The sequence below is a fragment of the Canis lupus genome, chromosome 27 (genome assembly GCF_003254725.2).
Source record: "Canis lupus dingo isolate Sandy chromosome 27, ASM325472v2, whole genome shotgun sequence".
NCBI classification, from domain to species: domain Eukaryota; kingdom Metazoa; phylum Chordata; class Mammalia; order Carnivora; family Canidae; genus Canis; species Canis lupus.
The window spans coordinates 12,823,005-12,840,000 of NC_064269.1; the positions used below are offsets into that span (position 1 = coordinate 12,823,005).

At 34.4% G+C, this 16,996-nt stretch overlaps 1 protein-coding gene across 4 annotated transcripts in view; it reads right to left on the reverse strand.

Moving 5' to 3' along the window:
- The window catches only part of CNTN1 (contactin 1), a 349,178-nt gene that overhangs the window by 141,674 nt on the left and 190,508 nt on the right, over positions 1-16,996 (reverse strand). For all 4 annotated transcript variants that reach the window (XM_025477273.3, XM_025477275.3, XM_025477274.3 and 1 more), the window contains 4 exons: positions 10,223-10,355; positions 7,243-7,415; positions 4,916-5,011; positions 2,433-2,639 (listed from right to left, as the gene is read on the reverse strand). In XM_025477273.3, the coding sequence (XP_025333058.1) occupies positions 2,433-2,639; positions 4,916-5,011; positions 7,243-7,415; positions 10,223-10,355 (609 nt within the window). The remainder of the gene's footprint in view (positions 1-2,432; positions 2,640-4,915; positions 5,012-7,242; positions 7,416-10,222; positions 10,356-16,996) is intronic.

Here is a 16,996-nt window from a genome sequence, read left to right on the forward strand (position 1 = left end):
TTAAGATTGCAATGTGAACATATACTGTATGATACCAGGGAGACAGATAGATACAGCATGACCTAAAATACAAGCCAAAACGAAAATAAATGGTCTAAAAGAGTGGCAGCTAAGGACGACTGTTGAATATGCAAGGGTTAAGGGAATTTCAGGCAAGAAGAGCATGTGAATTCACCAGACCAGTTCAAGCTGAGGAAACAGTACATTATGACAAAGCTCCAGGAGTTTGCAGGGATTTTTTTTACATCTAGAAATTCCAGTAATGATAAAGTTTATGTAGTTGAAGATGAGCTTAAACCTATTATCTAGAAGGCTTGAAACTGTGACATTAAACATTATGAGGCTAATTTTCTCAGTGGTAACTAGCGGTGGATTTTGGTAAGAGAAGTAATATGAATATCACCTTCAGTTTAAGTGAAAGTCCTGTTAGAAGCTTTAAAGAATGGAACATGGAGAAGAGAAATATAGAAGGGAGCTTAAAGGAGGCTAGGCCATTACTTCATGCAAAATACATGGAGGTTTGAGCAGTGGGAACAAAAAGGAAAGAACTAATCCAAGTTGTCTTTGAAAAGCAGAATCACCAGGACTGCCCTTTGGGTCAATGTTTCTTGAGGTATAGATCAAAGATCCAATTCATCAGAATCACTTGGGATGCTTGCTGAACCTACAAATTCCTGGCCACACCCCAGACCTGCTGAATCAGTTTTTCTGGGTTCCAAATTTCTGCAAACTTCCCATGTGTTTACATAGCAACTGAGAACCAGGGGATTAGCTGTCTTGAAGATGAAAGGAGGAGAGGCACTGATGATTAAAAATACTATTCTGAGTGAGAAATATGATGGTATTGCCAAATAAGATGAAGAATATTAGAGATAAAATGAGATGACAGATATGTCTGGAAAATTTTGGGCTTAACTATCCGGAGAACCTTCTGTATGACAAGTCTAGGAGGTAGACAGAATTAAGTCCTAAACAAAGAGAAAAGTTTTGGAGGTTAGAATGTGGAGTCATCCCAATAGGGCTGCTGTTGAAAGGTATAAATTGATAAGAATATCTGGAAAAAGATTAAAGAAAAGTATATGAAGGAGGAAGACGTAGGAAGAATACTGAATAGAATTTGTCAGAGAGGCAGGTGGGAGATAGGGAAGGGCAGGAGTTGGGAAAATTAGGGAAGGAAAGTAGAGTTCAAGAGAGACATAGGAGATCAAGTGTCAAAGTTCATACAGAACCAGAACTGAAAAGTGTCCTTTGGATTTAGCAAATAGGTCTCAAGGTTGTTTGCACTGAATACAAAAGAATACACTGAGGGAAAGGAACAGAGGAGACGTTAAAGATTGAGAAAAAAGCAGAAAATAGTTCATATGCAGAAGTTCCTAAATGAATCAAATGGTAAATGAACCAGTGTAACTGGAGGAATTACCTACAGTGGGAGAAGAAACCCTTCTTCTACAGAGACAATAGTAAATAGAAGAGATGAATTTCTAGGGTAGAGTAGGAAAGAAATTTAAGGAGATTTTTATGTGATGGCTCCTTGTAATTCTAGAAAGTAGTAGATGAGAACATCTCTCAAGATTGTGAAGAGATAAAAGAGCCAGAAGTAAAAAAAATATTTATTGAATAACAACCATGTGACCACAATTGAGGAGAGTAGGAAAAATGGAATTACAGTGATATGATGACATTTTCCCTATTGTAATACCCTACTAGGATGGAGGTGGGGACCAAACGTAAGTCTGTGAACAACAAAACCCAGTACCTCTTCAGAAGCTTAAACTCACTGATAGAAGTGGTAATAGCAGGACTGTGATAAAAAACAATGTGAAGTAAGCAAATATGTTAAAATCTGATTCTCTTAGGAAGTGGTACATTAAAAAAAGAAATGTAGTTCAATTGGAATTTTGGAAAAGTCATTCAGGTCTGTCAGTGGCCATCAAATATGGCACTCATCCTACTTACTTACAGCAGAAAGGCAATTAATATACTAATTTGCTTCATATAAATAGTTCCTTAAAAATAACAGAATGATACAACTGCATTTTTTTTTCTAATTCTGCAATCACTATAGTTTGTTTTAATTTAATCATTTGCTCTGTTTCATGAAGTTACTAAAAACTAGGAACGGACATGGAAAAAAAAAAAGCAGAGGCAAGCAATTCCCATTCTAACTAATATATTGATATTTAGCTAATGAATCCGTAACCTGTGCATTCTCTGACCTGGAGGAAACCAGTCCTAACTCAACCATCTTTGGTCACTTTTATCATGTAAATCTCCAACAGAAAAACTAAGGAATGACCAAGACATTCAAAGTGGATATCTTGTTTGCCCTGATTGGCCAGATAATCTTCCCACTGGGTATTTCTTTTCATCATTGTAAGTGATCCATAAGCAGACAACCTGCAAAAACAGTGTGTAACAAATAAAATACTTACGTTCAGGTAGTGGAATGAGTGGGATAAATTTGCTGAACACACTCTTTGTAATAGAAGGACTGGATACAAAACAGGAATAATTGCCTTTGTCTGATGCCTCGACATTCGCAATGTAGAGATTTCCATTTGTCTGAGACACAAATCTCCGTTTATCCATTGTAATAAATACAGGAAATTCATTTAGAAGCCAGCGGTAGCTAAGATCATCTGGAAGAAAATATTGTCTTCTAAATATTAAATTCTTCTCCAAAAGCAAAAGTATTTTTTCTAGGAACAAGCTCAGGCATAATCTAATAGAGGCTATTATAGAACAACTGTTGGAAGTAAGCCAAGACAAATACTGCAAATTTTCCAAAAGCTACCATATTTTGAGTGAATGTAAGTATGGTGTTAAAGGATTATATTTATATTTCTCTCAATTATTATGTGGACTATTAATATTCTTACTTCTATTTCATTGATGGGGCAAATGAAACTCAGAGCAGCTAAATGTTTTGCTTAGAATTTCATGATTGGGGGATCCCTGGGTGGCGCAGCGGTGTGGCGCTTGCCTTTGGCCCAGGGCGTGATCCTGGAGACCCGGGATCCAATCCCACGTCGGGCTCCCGGTGCATGGAGCCTGCTTCTCCCTCTGCCTGTGTCTCTGCCTCTCTCTCTCTTTGTGTGACTATCATGAATAAATAAATAAAATCTTTAAAAAAAAAAAGAATTTCATGATTGGTAAGTAGAATTGGGATTTTTAATCTAGGTCTGATAATTGTAAAAGTCATGACCCATCTTTCCTACTGCATTTTAAAAATAAAATGAAGATTGCTAACTACAGTGTGTCTTTCTCCTTTTGTACTCCTATTTTGAAATACAGATTTAGAAATGAATTTCCTATAAGTTTTTTTCTTAAAACAGTAGCCAGACTCTTTCCAAAACTTAAACATTGTCACGTGACTCATCAAAGCCCTCCAAAATAAACCTCACTCAAGTTAAAGCCAGTGTAATTATGATGAATTATAAGGTCCTATGTGATATAGCTCTTGTATCTCTCCAATTTCATTTCTTCCTACCTTCTATCTCATTCACTCTATTTGAGCCACTCTGGCTTCCTTGGTCCTCCTCCATAGTCCCATCTCACGCCTTTCCTCCTCCTACTGCATCTGCCTGGCATGTCTTTCTCTCAGATATCTGCATTGTTAGCTTCTTCATTTCCTTCAGGCCTTAATTTAGTTACTTTCACAGCATTGTCAGCCATCCCTTTAGCACCTACTCTTTCCCCTTCCCTAAATTATCTTCCTTGTGCTTACGTACCAATATCTAGGCATGTTATACCTATTAACTATATATTTTATGTATTGGCTGTCTCTCTCACTAGCAAATCTCTGTTTCACTCACTGAGGTATTCTTGTGGCATAAACAGTGCCTGGCAAAAGTAATTGTGTAACAAGTGCTCACAAGAGATCTGTTGAATGAATGAACAATTAAATGAAGCCTATCCAGTTTTGAATGTATTCAAATATAGTCATTGGTTATTTATGATCATTTACTTTGTGGGAAATGCTATGGAGGTGGGGGATTTTTTTCCCCATTGTTTGAGCAGTGCTTCAAAAACAAAACAAAACAAAAAGGCTTTTCTCATCAAAATGTTGTTACATTTTGAATTCTATGTTCCCCCTATATTTTTCATTTAATAGTCTTTGTCCTATTTTATCAGAAAAAAATTACTGATATTTGACATATAAACAATAGAAATTTTATACATGTAATTGGAATAGAATACATACACATATAATATGATATGCATTATATATTTACATATTGTCATCTCTCTAAATATATATCATTAATATATTCCACATAAAATGATTTATAGCAGCCTGTTTTTTTAGAGGTCTTTAAAGTCAAATTAATAACATAATATTAGAGTTCTAAGAATATAATCATTATTTTTTCATTGTAAAAAGTAGTATTTATATAGTATTCCAAGAAGATATTTGATAAAACAAGTGAATATTAATGAAAGTATATAAAATGTTCACTTTTTAATTAGCATTTTGGTGGCTTTTATTTTAGCCATATCAAATTATAGAAAACACATGTTCAAAGGTGAATCTTGCTACAGATGACACTTAATTTAATTTCTCTCTAAACTGGCTAGTTATTCTTACAGATAGATCCTCCTAAAGAGATTAATTTCTTTTCTAGCATTTATATAATTCAGTATATTGTAGATATAATAATTTTAATGAAATAATAGGCTATATAACCACTCCTTGGCACTGTTCTATTTTAAAAATAATTTGTAAAAAATGAATCATATTTTCTCCTGTAACTAAACAGCCTGGAAGTATCTATAACCATTAGTAAGTAATGCATTACAAACATTAGGCAAACATTGAGTCTTATTTAATCACAAATATTTCATTATTGTTAAGAAAATGAAAACTTAGGATTCACTCCATAGATACTTATAATCACAGAGGAACCTAACTTACCTGGAAAATGGTATGGAGGATCGCAGAGAAGCACCATTCCCTTTCCTTCTTTCACCCTGACCTCAGGACGCTCCTCAGGTGGGAAGGGGTCAAGATCTAATTATGAAAGCAAAACGGAAAATATTCACTCTTTAGTCAATAAAAAGAGATTGTCATTAAAGCTTATCTCTCATCTACAAACTCACTTTTTTGATATGATACTTTTAGTTGGTTTGCTGGAGCCAATGAAAGTCAATTCCTCATTTTTATATGCTGGCATTTGCATATAGTCTAAGGTAGTAAACTCTAGCAGATGGATATTGGTAGCAGCCTGCATAAGTATTCGGACAACCCTGAAAATTACAAATATCCTCAACTTTTCCTTCAGATTTAGGAAGAGTTTCAGTAAGGGTATCTGGAAATAGGGGCACAGGCAAAACCAGGAATCTACCAAAGAGGTAAGTAAAGAGGACTGACTTGGAGGAATAGACTCATGGTAAAGGAATAAGGATGAAAAGTAGGATCCTAGTTGAGGTAACATGAATATCACCATTTTTTTTCTCCTTTTCAAATTCTGAGTTTTCCTTAGTCTCATTCCTTCATTCTTGTCTGTTTACTTCTAATGTAGGTTTTACTTGGATTCAAGATACTCTATTATTTGATTCTTCATTTGCAGTACGTGCTTATTCTGTTTCAACTCTGCTTCATCTCCTATTTCTTCTCTGTGAACAGTACTCAAATCACAAAATCAAGTTTTTACTTCTCTCAATTTATTTATATCTCTGAAAAGTCATCATCCTAAATGTTACCTTTTTGCAGAGAGCCCTTCAGATCTACATCCCTAATCCTGATGCCTTACTTGAATCCACCCCATCCTCAAATAGTTGACATTTCAACAACGATAATTTAATGTCACCATAACCTCGGCATGCGAAGCCATCATTGAAGTGCTTTCTCCCAACCTTGAAATTGGTTTTACTTGCTCCAATTCCAGTTTTAAAGAGAGTAGATTGTTTCTGCCCTTTGACTCAGGTTTCCTTTAAAAAATATTTAGGGCCTTTTTTCTCTTCAGTGCAATGTAATCTATTATTTTTTCAACGGTTGTGTTTATTATTTACATTCCCAAGGTCACCACATTAATTGCATTTGACTACTCACTCCTTACTGGTTATCACTGCCACAAAGGTCCTCTTAAACTTACATTTTCTTTCTTTTGTAAAGATTTTCTTTCTTTCTTTCTTTCTTTCTTTCTTTCTTTCTTTCTTTCTTTCTTTATTTGAGAGAGAGAGAGAGAGAGAGAGAGAAAGAGATAGGAGTGGGGGAGTGCAAAGGGAGAGGGAGAAGCAGACTCCCCAGTGAACAGGGAGCCTGATGCAGAACTTGATCCCAGGACCCTGGGATCATGATCTGAGCCAAAGGCAGACACTTAACCAACTGAGCCACCTAGGTGCCCTTAAAACATCATTTTCATCCTATAATCCAATTTGCAAAAGATTTAATTGCTGACTTATTAAATCGAATACTGAAGATCATCTTGTCCAACTCCTTTTACAATGTACAATTTTCTTCTAGTAGGTTCTAACTTTAACATTAGCACAGGATTTCTGAAAATATCTTTTTATGACAGCTTCCAGAAGGAGAAATTTTAATTTATTTAAACTTAAAATAATTTAATAGCTTAATTTAATTTATTCTTAAATTACATGCTACAGAAAATGATTCAGTGAGGTAGAGTCAAGCTTTAGAGAACCCAACTGTAATGTTATAGTATCTAAAATAGTTTCTCCCTCCAAGAACCAATTTTTACCCCTTTGGAGGTGATATTACCCTGATTGAGATACATGGCCTGGGGCACTTGTGGGGCTCAATTTAGGAGTCCAATTCTTGATTTTTAGATTAGGTCATGATCTCAGGATCATGAGATCAAGCCCTTTGCAAGGCTCTGAGGTCAGCATGGAACCTGCTTAAGATTCTCCCTCTCTCTCCCTCTTCTCCTCTCCTTTCCCCCTGCCCAGTTGTGCATGCTCTCTTTTCCTAAGCCAGAGAGAGAGAGAAAGAGAGAGAGAAAATATGCATTGCTTAGCATATCCACTGATACCTGATGCTAGTTATTCAAGATCCCTCAGAACGTGACCTTAGTTTACTTCCTAATACCCTTCAGATGCTTTGTACTCTTGAAATTTTTTCTCTACACAGTTGAGGCCCACTAATCATATAAGATCCACTTCATATGGACCATTTCTCTCATCTTTTCATCTTGATTTTTCGTCTTGTTGAACTCTTATGATAATATTTAATTTTTACTTCACCTAAATGCACTGGACCTTGTTAAAGATACCATTACTTACATCCAAAGCTCAGGGTTGCTTCAGTGCTTCTGACCATCCCATAGTTATTTGATGCTAGGCAGTAATATATTCCAGCATCTTTCTGTTTGTCGGGGTTGTTGATAACAAGGTTTCCTCCTACCATACTGTACCTATCACTTGTAAGATCAATATCCCCATTATTCATTCTCCATCTGTGAGAAAGAAAAACTAATGTCATATCAAAGGTCATGAGGCCTGCAAAACAGCATACTGGCCTAACATCATTCTAAAATAATACGGGTACAGCTCCATGTGAAATCAGATGATTAAGTAGATGACTCAGTGTAGTAGTTCACACTCTGTAATTCTGTATCTCTGGGTTCATGATTTATAATTTAGTTCACATACAGAAAGGTAAATGTTCAAGTGCATGAAATGTTTTCTCTTTATTCATGAGGCATCTGGAAGGACAAATATTTCATTGAATTTTGCTACATTGTTTTTTTATTTTAGCAGATATACATAGATTATAAATTATAACTTTCTATGTACTAGTTAGATTCATGCATATCCAGATGTGCTGCATAAAACATTGGAAGCAAAAGTAAAATATACAATATCAATATCTATTCTAAATATCAAAATAATTTCTTAATAAACCTAATTGAAATCAGGGTTCTACTCAGTAAATGTCAAACTCTGACCGCTAGAGGTCGATCATACAATTTGAAAATTGTAAAAATCCGTTGGATCTTTTGTTTCCAAGCCACCAATATACAATTGCATTTATATCGTTATAACTCCTTTCAGACAGTTTTAAATGCAGTTTTATTAGCATTCTCATTATTTTGAGGGTCAAAACAAGATAATAAAAACTTCAAGGCTGTTACGTAGAAGGTAAACTTCCCTGTTACACCTTTCAGGGTGTTGCCATGAATAAGAAATTATCACGGAACATGCCGTAAATATAAAACTACTGTGTGAATGACATATTGCATGATTACCAATGTTAGTATGGCTTGTTCTGGATATTAAGTAAATTTTTAAGACTTCAAATGTTCTTTTCCATCAGACAAGTTACATCATGAGCTGAATTTTTTCCCTTTTTTCCCCTGTCAAATGTAGACTGCCTCCATAACAGAATTAAATATCTACTTCTCCTTTCCAGCTCTTAATATTAATGTGTAAGATAGGCCACACTCATCCTGGGGACTTCAGTGCAACCTATGGGAGGGAGTTGGTGAATGTATTTGTCAAGCAAAGTTTTGCCTCTTATTTTATGTTTTAAATTTTGGTAAGAACACTTAATATGAGAACTACTTATATGAGCTATCTAAAATAGTCAAGTTACAGAAGCGAAGAATAGAATGGTGGTTACCAGAGACTGGAGAAAAGGGGGGAAAAGACAGTTTCTAATTACTGTGTATAAAACTTCAGTTATACAAAACTTTGCTTCTTAAAGTGTCTGTGGGGTAGGGGTAGGGGTAAGCACACATTTTTAGAACACTATCTGAGGACAATCTCTTTTGTTTTGTTGCCTTCATTCCAGGCTGTAGACTGATTTGCTGTTTCCATGTATGAATGTCAAGGACAAGGTGTCACAAAATAAGCATCACTGAAATAGCTTTTGAAATCACTGAAATAGCTTTTGAGATGTTATCAACCTATCTAGATAGATACATACTGAAAAAATTATGTTTCTTTGAAACCCATAAAACCTGTGTGTCAATCCTGAATCTATGATTTGCTCTGGAGCAAGTCAATTTACTTATTCCAGATTTAGTGCTTCCTCTCCTATAAAATGATGTACTTGAATTAGATCTCTTCTACAGTCCCTATTAGTTACTATTCCATGTCCAAACTATGTATATAAACTCCCATTATGTATGGCTTAGGGGTAGAAACAAGTCTAGCCCATCAAATATTTTCAAAAAAAATGTGTTACTTATAATGTATAAAATATCTACTTATTTTGCACGCCTGTGCATAGAATTGAAATAATAAAAATAATTTCAAAACGATGGTGCTTTTGTATCTAAATTCATATTTTATTTTAAGAATAATTTTGTAATTTAGCTCAGAGACTCAAGAGTCTCTCGAACTCAAGAGAAAATGAGTTCAATTAGAATCAAATTTGATAACTTTTTATGACAATAAAAAGTTGTTTTCCTCTTGAGAAAAAATACTATGAAAATCAATCCTGTTGAAGACCTTCAGTTAAGTTAGCCGACATCAACACACTAGAGCCCCAATTTCCCCATCAATCATTTGCTTTGTCTTCATGAAACCATTTCACAGGTGAAATTCAAATCTATTTGTGTTTGGTTAATTTTTTAGTCTTATTCTTTGTATCAAATTAGAAACTGTCAGTATACTTTTCTGAACCATCTGAAGCAAAAAAACAAACAAGCAACAACAACATTGTTACTTTTTATAAAGCTATTTTTATAACATAAATAGGTACCCCAGAAAAACAGAAAGAGACATATTGATATAGATTGTCTAATTTTAAGAAATTTGTTATATTTTCTGGAATATGGATTTAAGACCACTAAAAAAAAGTGATGCTTTCTAGAATTATGGATGTAAGCTCCCTAAATGTAGTTGATATAGGAATATCATCTATAATACATAAGTATGAGTTATCCAGATCAATGCGTATAAGAATATTTTATCATCAAATGTATATATTTAAATTGTGCATGATTTTCATATAATCTTACATATGCTTAATAGCATGATCACCATTTGACAATTTTTAAGTGGATAATATCAAATGATATTAGCATAATCTGTGCAGGAAATAAGAAATGGATTATTTGTACATATTTAAGAAAACTTACTATTAATTTGGGCATTAAACAACTCTATTTTAATAACTTATATGCCAATATTTTAGTTAATATGCCTCCATTTTGTCAACAACCTTGTATTATGGCTTTCTCTATCAGTACAGTGCCACAGATGCTCATCTGTAATCTATTCTGACACTCCATTGTGAAAAGAGCAGGTACATTACTTGTAAACTGGGAAAGGGCTGGCCCGTGCCCTACAGTTTAGGGAAACTTTTCCTTCTGGTGATTCCTCTGGATAAATGGTATTGATTGGCTGCTCTTCAAAAATTGGTCCAAATCCTTTATCTTCCTCAGAAACTACAAGAAAAATAAAACCATCTTACATTGTGCTGTTTCATGAGTCAAAGAAAATTTGGCTACATTTAAAAATGTTTTGGAAAAATGTTAGAAACACCAAATCTCCATTTCCATTTGAAACAAAGATATTTGCCTCCATAATCCTGAAGAGAATATTTAGGTGCTTTATTCAAAATTATTTTCCCCCCATCCCTCACTGTTTTTCTCAAAGCATTGGGTATTAGCATGCTTAACTACTTATAGCCCCTCAAACAGGTCATGCTTTCATGCTTCTGAGCCTCTGTAATATGTTTTTGCCCTCTGTGGAATCACTATCTCATTTTTTCCTCCTATCAAAACTCAAACAGCTCTTTAAGACTCATCCTTAGTTCCTTCAGGAAGACACTTCGCACCCCTCCTAGCTTTAGGTGGTCTTCATTTGTGTTCTCACAACTCCTCACACGGCTTATGGTATTTAGCACATCTTCTGTGATTCTTGATACAATTGTCTATTCCATGAAACTGCAAATGCTTGGAACAGGTGGCTGTGTCCATAATCCCCCACCTTGCTGTCAAGCAGACTGGAGCACAATAGGTGCTTAATGATTTTTTAATAAGAGAATGGATGATTTTCTGGAAGCTCTGGGGAAATTAGTCTCTTGTTTATTTTTTTAAACATGTAACCAGCAATTATACTTAGTAACATCTAGAACAGTCAATAAACAAATTTACATGGTTCAGAATTTATCACAAGTGTACCCAAGTTGGGAAGCAGCTGTTTCTCTGGAAGGGAAGAGTGATGCTTCACAGCAGGAAAAGAAAATCACTCATAAGACATCAATGTGGCAGCATTTACAGAAAAGAGCTAAGAGCCATATGCCCCACATGAATTAATACTAGCATGTGTGGCTAGGAAGAAGGATATTCTTACATAAGATCATTAAAATGTCTCTGCTAGAGCAAAGCTATGGTTTACCTCCCAATTATTTTTTAAGAGAGAATGTAAGGCAAACTCCACAGAGACTTTTTGTCTGCTCCAACATCAACCTTGAAAATGAGAGCTTTGTTCGGACTTCTCTTAATGAGCAGTTTCATTATATCATTTAAATCTTGCCTCAGCACTGTTTACAGAACCTTTGGAAAAATTATTTAAACTCTCCAAGTCTCAATACCACCCTTTATAAAATGAGGATAATAGTAAAATCTATCCCATTAGACACTGTGAGAATTATTTTGAGAAAATGCACGTAAAACAGTAGTGTACCTGGCTCAGAGTCAGCATTCAACAAATACTGATGTTGTCAATATTCTTGAGAATTTGCCAATCCTTTTGAAATTTAATTTATATCTTATGTATATCTTATGTATATCTTATGTATATAAGATCTTATGTGTATATACCTTATGTATATATGTGTATATGTATATCAACTCATGAAATTTCTAAAAGCAAGAGGCCATGTTTTACTTTTGTTGTTCTGGTGTTATCAGTGTTGTGTCAATACATATTTGTGTACAAGTAGGAGATCAATAAAATGTTCAAGTTAGTTTCTCCTAGTATGAAGCATTAGTTTTTCTAAACTTGCCTGAAATATTTCAAAGGGAGATGCTTCATTTTTAGTTAGAATTGGCTGAAATTGCCATTCAAGAATTTACAGACCTCAGTTCATTCCCTATTACCATCCTATTTCAGAAAGCAAATTGCTGATTCAAAATCAAAGGGACCAGAGAAACTGAGATTTAGTTCTGCCAATGTACTTCTCTTAACTATTGTTTTATGCAAGCCTTTTGTTCTACATAGAGTCAACATTTAAAAAAGAAAGGAATATGTACACATATTCTAAGGGCCAACAGGCCTAAGATAACTAAGTAAGATCCCAAATGGGAGGTGTTCACAGAAGCCCTCTGCTAATGATTTTGCAAGTCCTGCTGTGAGCAGTGTCTAGTTCCATATCCTTCTTGAAGCTGTAAAAGCCAAAAATGCATATAATGTTTTCTGCTTCACTTCTAATAATTTTCCTGATGATATCCAATATTTCCTGCCTTTTAGGATATAACTGAACACCAAGGGAAATAAGGAATGAACCCTAAACCCCTGACAACTAGAAACTTTCATTTGGATATAGGCTCTAGATTTTTTAATCTCTGAAAGAAATGACCTTGTGCTTATCTATGATAAAAATCATATGTCATTTTTCTTCCCACTTGGACAACTTTATAAGCTCTTCCTTGAGTCTTTCCCAATTGCACAGCTTTTCTGATTGGAACAATTTAGTAACACCTGCTAGTCTGGAAACTCTGTTGTTTATTCCCAAATCACATGAAAATGTTTAAAAAGACAGCAGAGAAGTGCAATTTTATAAATATATTTAGATTCTCTTCTTGAAGACAAGATGACTTCTATTCCAACTCTACCCCTGGCCTATAAAAATTTTAGTTTGAAAATTTTCAGTTTTTTAAAAATTAATTAGACTAGATAGTTAGAGGGTAGAAATAAAGAAATTAAAAGCTCATAAATACCTTCTAAGTACATTGTATTTACATAAAAAGTCTGATGATGAGGTTTTAGACACAACACAAAAAGCATGATTCATAAAGGAATAAAAAAGACAGGCTGGATTTTATTAAAGTAAAAAAAATGTTCTGTTAAAGACACTCTTAAGAGAATCTCAGGTCTTAAAGTTTAGGAGTTTTTCTTTGGGTTTTCTCCAACTTGTATTCCACAAGCAGCAAATGGGAGAGACTTGCAACTAACTGAATCCTTGCCTTATCTAACAATAGGGATATATTAGTGATTGCACACTATTTCACAAAACTTGTCTTCAACTCAGCAAGGTTGTATTAGTTAAAGCCTCTTTAACATTATTGTATTTCCAATATAGAAATAGCCAGTCCCAGACTGTCTAGCATTTGCTTCTACAGTACCTTCTGGTAATGCCATTAGAGGGGTTGTAATAATTCTAAATTCTTAATTTATAATTTCATTACCTTTCTTGAAACAACTGCTTTTATCATTATGAAGTAGAGTTATGTTCATTCCATATTGGCTTCTTCATTATTTAAAGTACTGTATGGTAACTTCATTTTTTAAAAAGATTTTATTTATTTATTCATGAGAGACACACAGAGAGAGAAAGAGAGAGAGGCAGAGACACAGGGGAAGGGAGAAGCAGGCTCCATCCAGGGAGCCTGACATGGGACTCGATCCTGGGTCTCCTGGATCAGGCCCTGGGCTGAAGGCGCTGAGCCACCCGGGCTGCCCCATGTATGGTGACTTCAAATTCAACAAAGACATAAGCACAAATCTACGTGAAGGTGGCGATTAGATTGGTAGATTTGCATATTTTAATTAATGCATAGTCTTAAATATTTCTTATGAGAGTGTATCTTTAGATTTTAAGGCATATGCTTTTGAGACAAATGTTGGTCATCTTTTAGAAAACTGAAGATGTTTAAGTGGTTTATTGATCTTAATCATATGCATTAAAAATAAGTTTAATTTTTTCTGGAAAAGATACCAGCAATGTAAATTTCCATTGAAAATAATGGAATGTCACATAATAATAATGATGAGACTATATCTATTGCCAGGCAGAGTCTCAAGAGGGATATGTAAAGATTAAAATACTTTTTTGGGTGAGTTGGGTTGAAATTTATATGCCAAACTGGATAATATTAGAGCCCATGCTATTCTTGTTTCTCAATGACAAGTGCTCTTCAAAATTATGTGTATATACTTCTTCATACTCCACCTCCATCTGGCCTTTATAAGAACAGACAGTGAAACATTCAGGGGATAAAAATACAAAGTTAATTTCCACCAAAATATTAGATTTAATTTTCACATTGAAAGATCATTGCATGTAAGATAGTTCCCTGGCTTATTCTCTAGGTCAAAAAGCAGAATAGGACACACTTCACATCACAGTAGCACTTTTAGTGTTATTTTATAAATATATGTTTCATACTTTTGTAAAATGTTCAGGCCTAAATAAAACAATGTATTTCATTAGATGGTTTAGCAATTACTCTATATATTTGGGGAACATATTTGGGTCCTTTGAAAGATAAATTACTCAAAAGGAGGTTTTGAATTGCATGGGCATGCTCAGTGAACCTCTGAATGTTATCTTCATAACCCTCTTGAATAGTATCTGAGCGCATCCCGCTAGTCTCTTAGCTAGGGCACTCAGATGAGGGGAAAATAAATTTCTGGGAGAGTACGAGCAGCCAAGGTTTCATTAATGCAAGCTCTCAGCCAACAGAAAATATGGCCATCTTACTGCTTTTTTTCTACAGCTGTGGAAGTAATTAGATGCTAAATTATGGTGCTTGGATGTATTATGGGGTTACAAGGCACTTGAAACAAGAAATAGGTATTATGCTTCAGAAAAATAAGATGACTTTTTAAATACATGCCCTTTTTCTTACTGGGTAGATTCTTCTAAAAAGGAGCACAAAATTATAGAAGGCTTCTCAAGCTAATTAAAGACAACATTTCAAACCACTCTTTCTTTTGATCTTTTCTTAATTCAAATTAACCAGTTATCTACCACTTAATGGTAGTCTTTTGGAGAAGTAAGTTCATTTCTTAAATTTGATCAGGAAAATTAAGAATAAATAATAAAATTATATAGGATTATTTGTTGTCAAATTTACAAATGTGAACGACAGGCAAAAACTACTATTTTTTCTGTACCATTCTCAGTTCCATCATTAACACAAACTTTTTAAAAAAAGATTTATTTATTCATTTATGAAAGACAGAGAGAGAGAGAGAAAAAGAGAGAGAGAGAGGCAGAGACACAGGCAGAGGGCAAGCAGGTTCCATGCAGGGAGCCTGATGTGGGACTCAATCCCAGGACACCAGGATCATGCCCTGGGCCGAAGGCAGGCGTTAAATCACTGAGCCACCCAAGGATCCCAAATGGTTTTACTATCTATAACGGGATTACTTCACCTCTTACTATGTGGAGATGGTCCACTGTAATCTTGCTATTTATTCTATTTTATTTCTGAAAATGAAAGTATAATTATGACTTATACTTGAGAGATTTTTAAATTCATTTTATATCTATTTTGAAACAAATTCTATTTCTCATTCTGTAATATGTCATCTCAATCTGTTAGTTATAAAAACATAAATCTACATAAGTATGTTATAAGAAGAATCTCAGGGGAAAAAAAACTATTAGAAAAAAAGCAATGGCAAAAAAACTTGAACAGAGTCTAATACAGGGATTTTTCCCATAGTTACAATGCTACACTGATTATGGGATAGCGAGTACAAGTCTCTTGAAATACAATAACTTCTCTAAGTTTAAGACAGTATTTAAATTGTCTCAAAGAACACTTTTCCCTCCTGTTTTCACTGTCAATCATACCCTACAGATAGGAGAACAAGGATGTTTAGAGCTTGGGCTTTGAATATTTGGGTGCCCCAATCCTTTAGGGTCATGGGTGATATATAATATTGGAGTAATCTACCATAACCAAAATATAAAGGAATTATTTTGAAGACCCTTAGCAATTAAATTGTTAGAACAAAAACTAGGGTCAGGTTAGTAGGAAGGTTGACTAACTTTCCCTTTGCCTGGCTATACCTGCTCAAGAGCCTATCAAGTCTCTTGATAGTAGCCCCTTCTTCGACCTAAGGTCCATCTACTACTAAAGCCTCTACACACTGTTTTCCTTAACATCTTCCCACACATACTTCATGTATGTAGGATGCTTTAGTTAGTAGGCCTACTTTTATCACCTTGCCTCCTCAAATTATTTCTAGTCTATTTTGTGACCATATCACAAAATAATGATAAGTCAGTGAGTGTTATAAAACCTCAGTCATAATTAGAGGCAGGATAATGCTATATGAATGAAAATAAGGCTAAGTAATTGATGGGAGTCTAACTGAAAAAATAATGTGAAAATCTGGGTGTAAGTACTGTGGAGACAGGAAATTCCATATTTGCTCTCCAGAATTTTAATTTTCCTTGATATTATTTTGAATATTATAGTCATATGATAATCCCATTGTACAAATGAAAGATTATTTCATAGTCTAATTCTTATAGAACAAGTATTATACTGCTATTTTGTCTCATTCCCTTATTGTTTTTGTCACTAAGTTACAAAGGTATTAAAGAGCTATTATTTGCATTTTATGTTAGCCCAGGTGAAAGTTGGTTCTAAGTTAGCTGTCTTATTATATTTTCTTATTATTAAAGTAAAAAAAGACCATAATTGAGAAAAGGATTTAAAATAAATATTAAATCTCAAATATTTAATTATTAATTAAATATCTGAATTTTATGTGTTCACTATATGGAACTTAGTTGTATTCATTCTTTTATCTCAATAAGACACATGTTGGTTTCATATAATCTAAAAAAAAATAAATAAGGGAGGAAATTTTTAGAGATATGGAAAATAATGGAGTTAGTTTTGATGATTTTTTAAAAAGATTTTCTTTACTTATTCATGAGAAACATAGAGAGGAGAGAGAGAGGCAAAGACACAGGCAGAGGGAGAAGCAGGCTCCATGCAGGGATCCCGACGTGGGACTTGATCCCGGGTCTCCAGGATCATGCCTGGGCTGAAGGCGGCACTAAACCTCTGAGCTACCCAGGCTGCCCCAGTTTTGATGATTTTTTAATAAGCCTTGG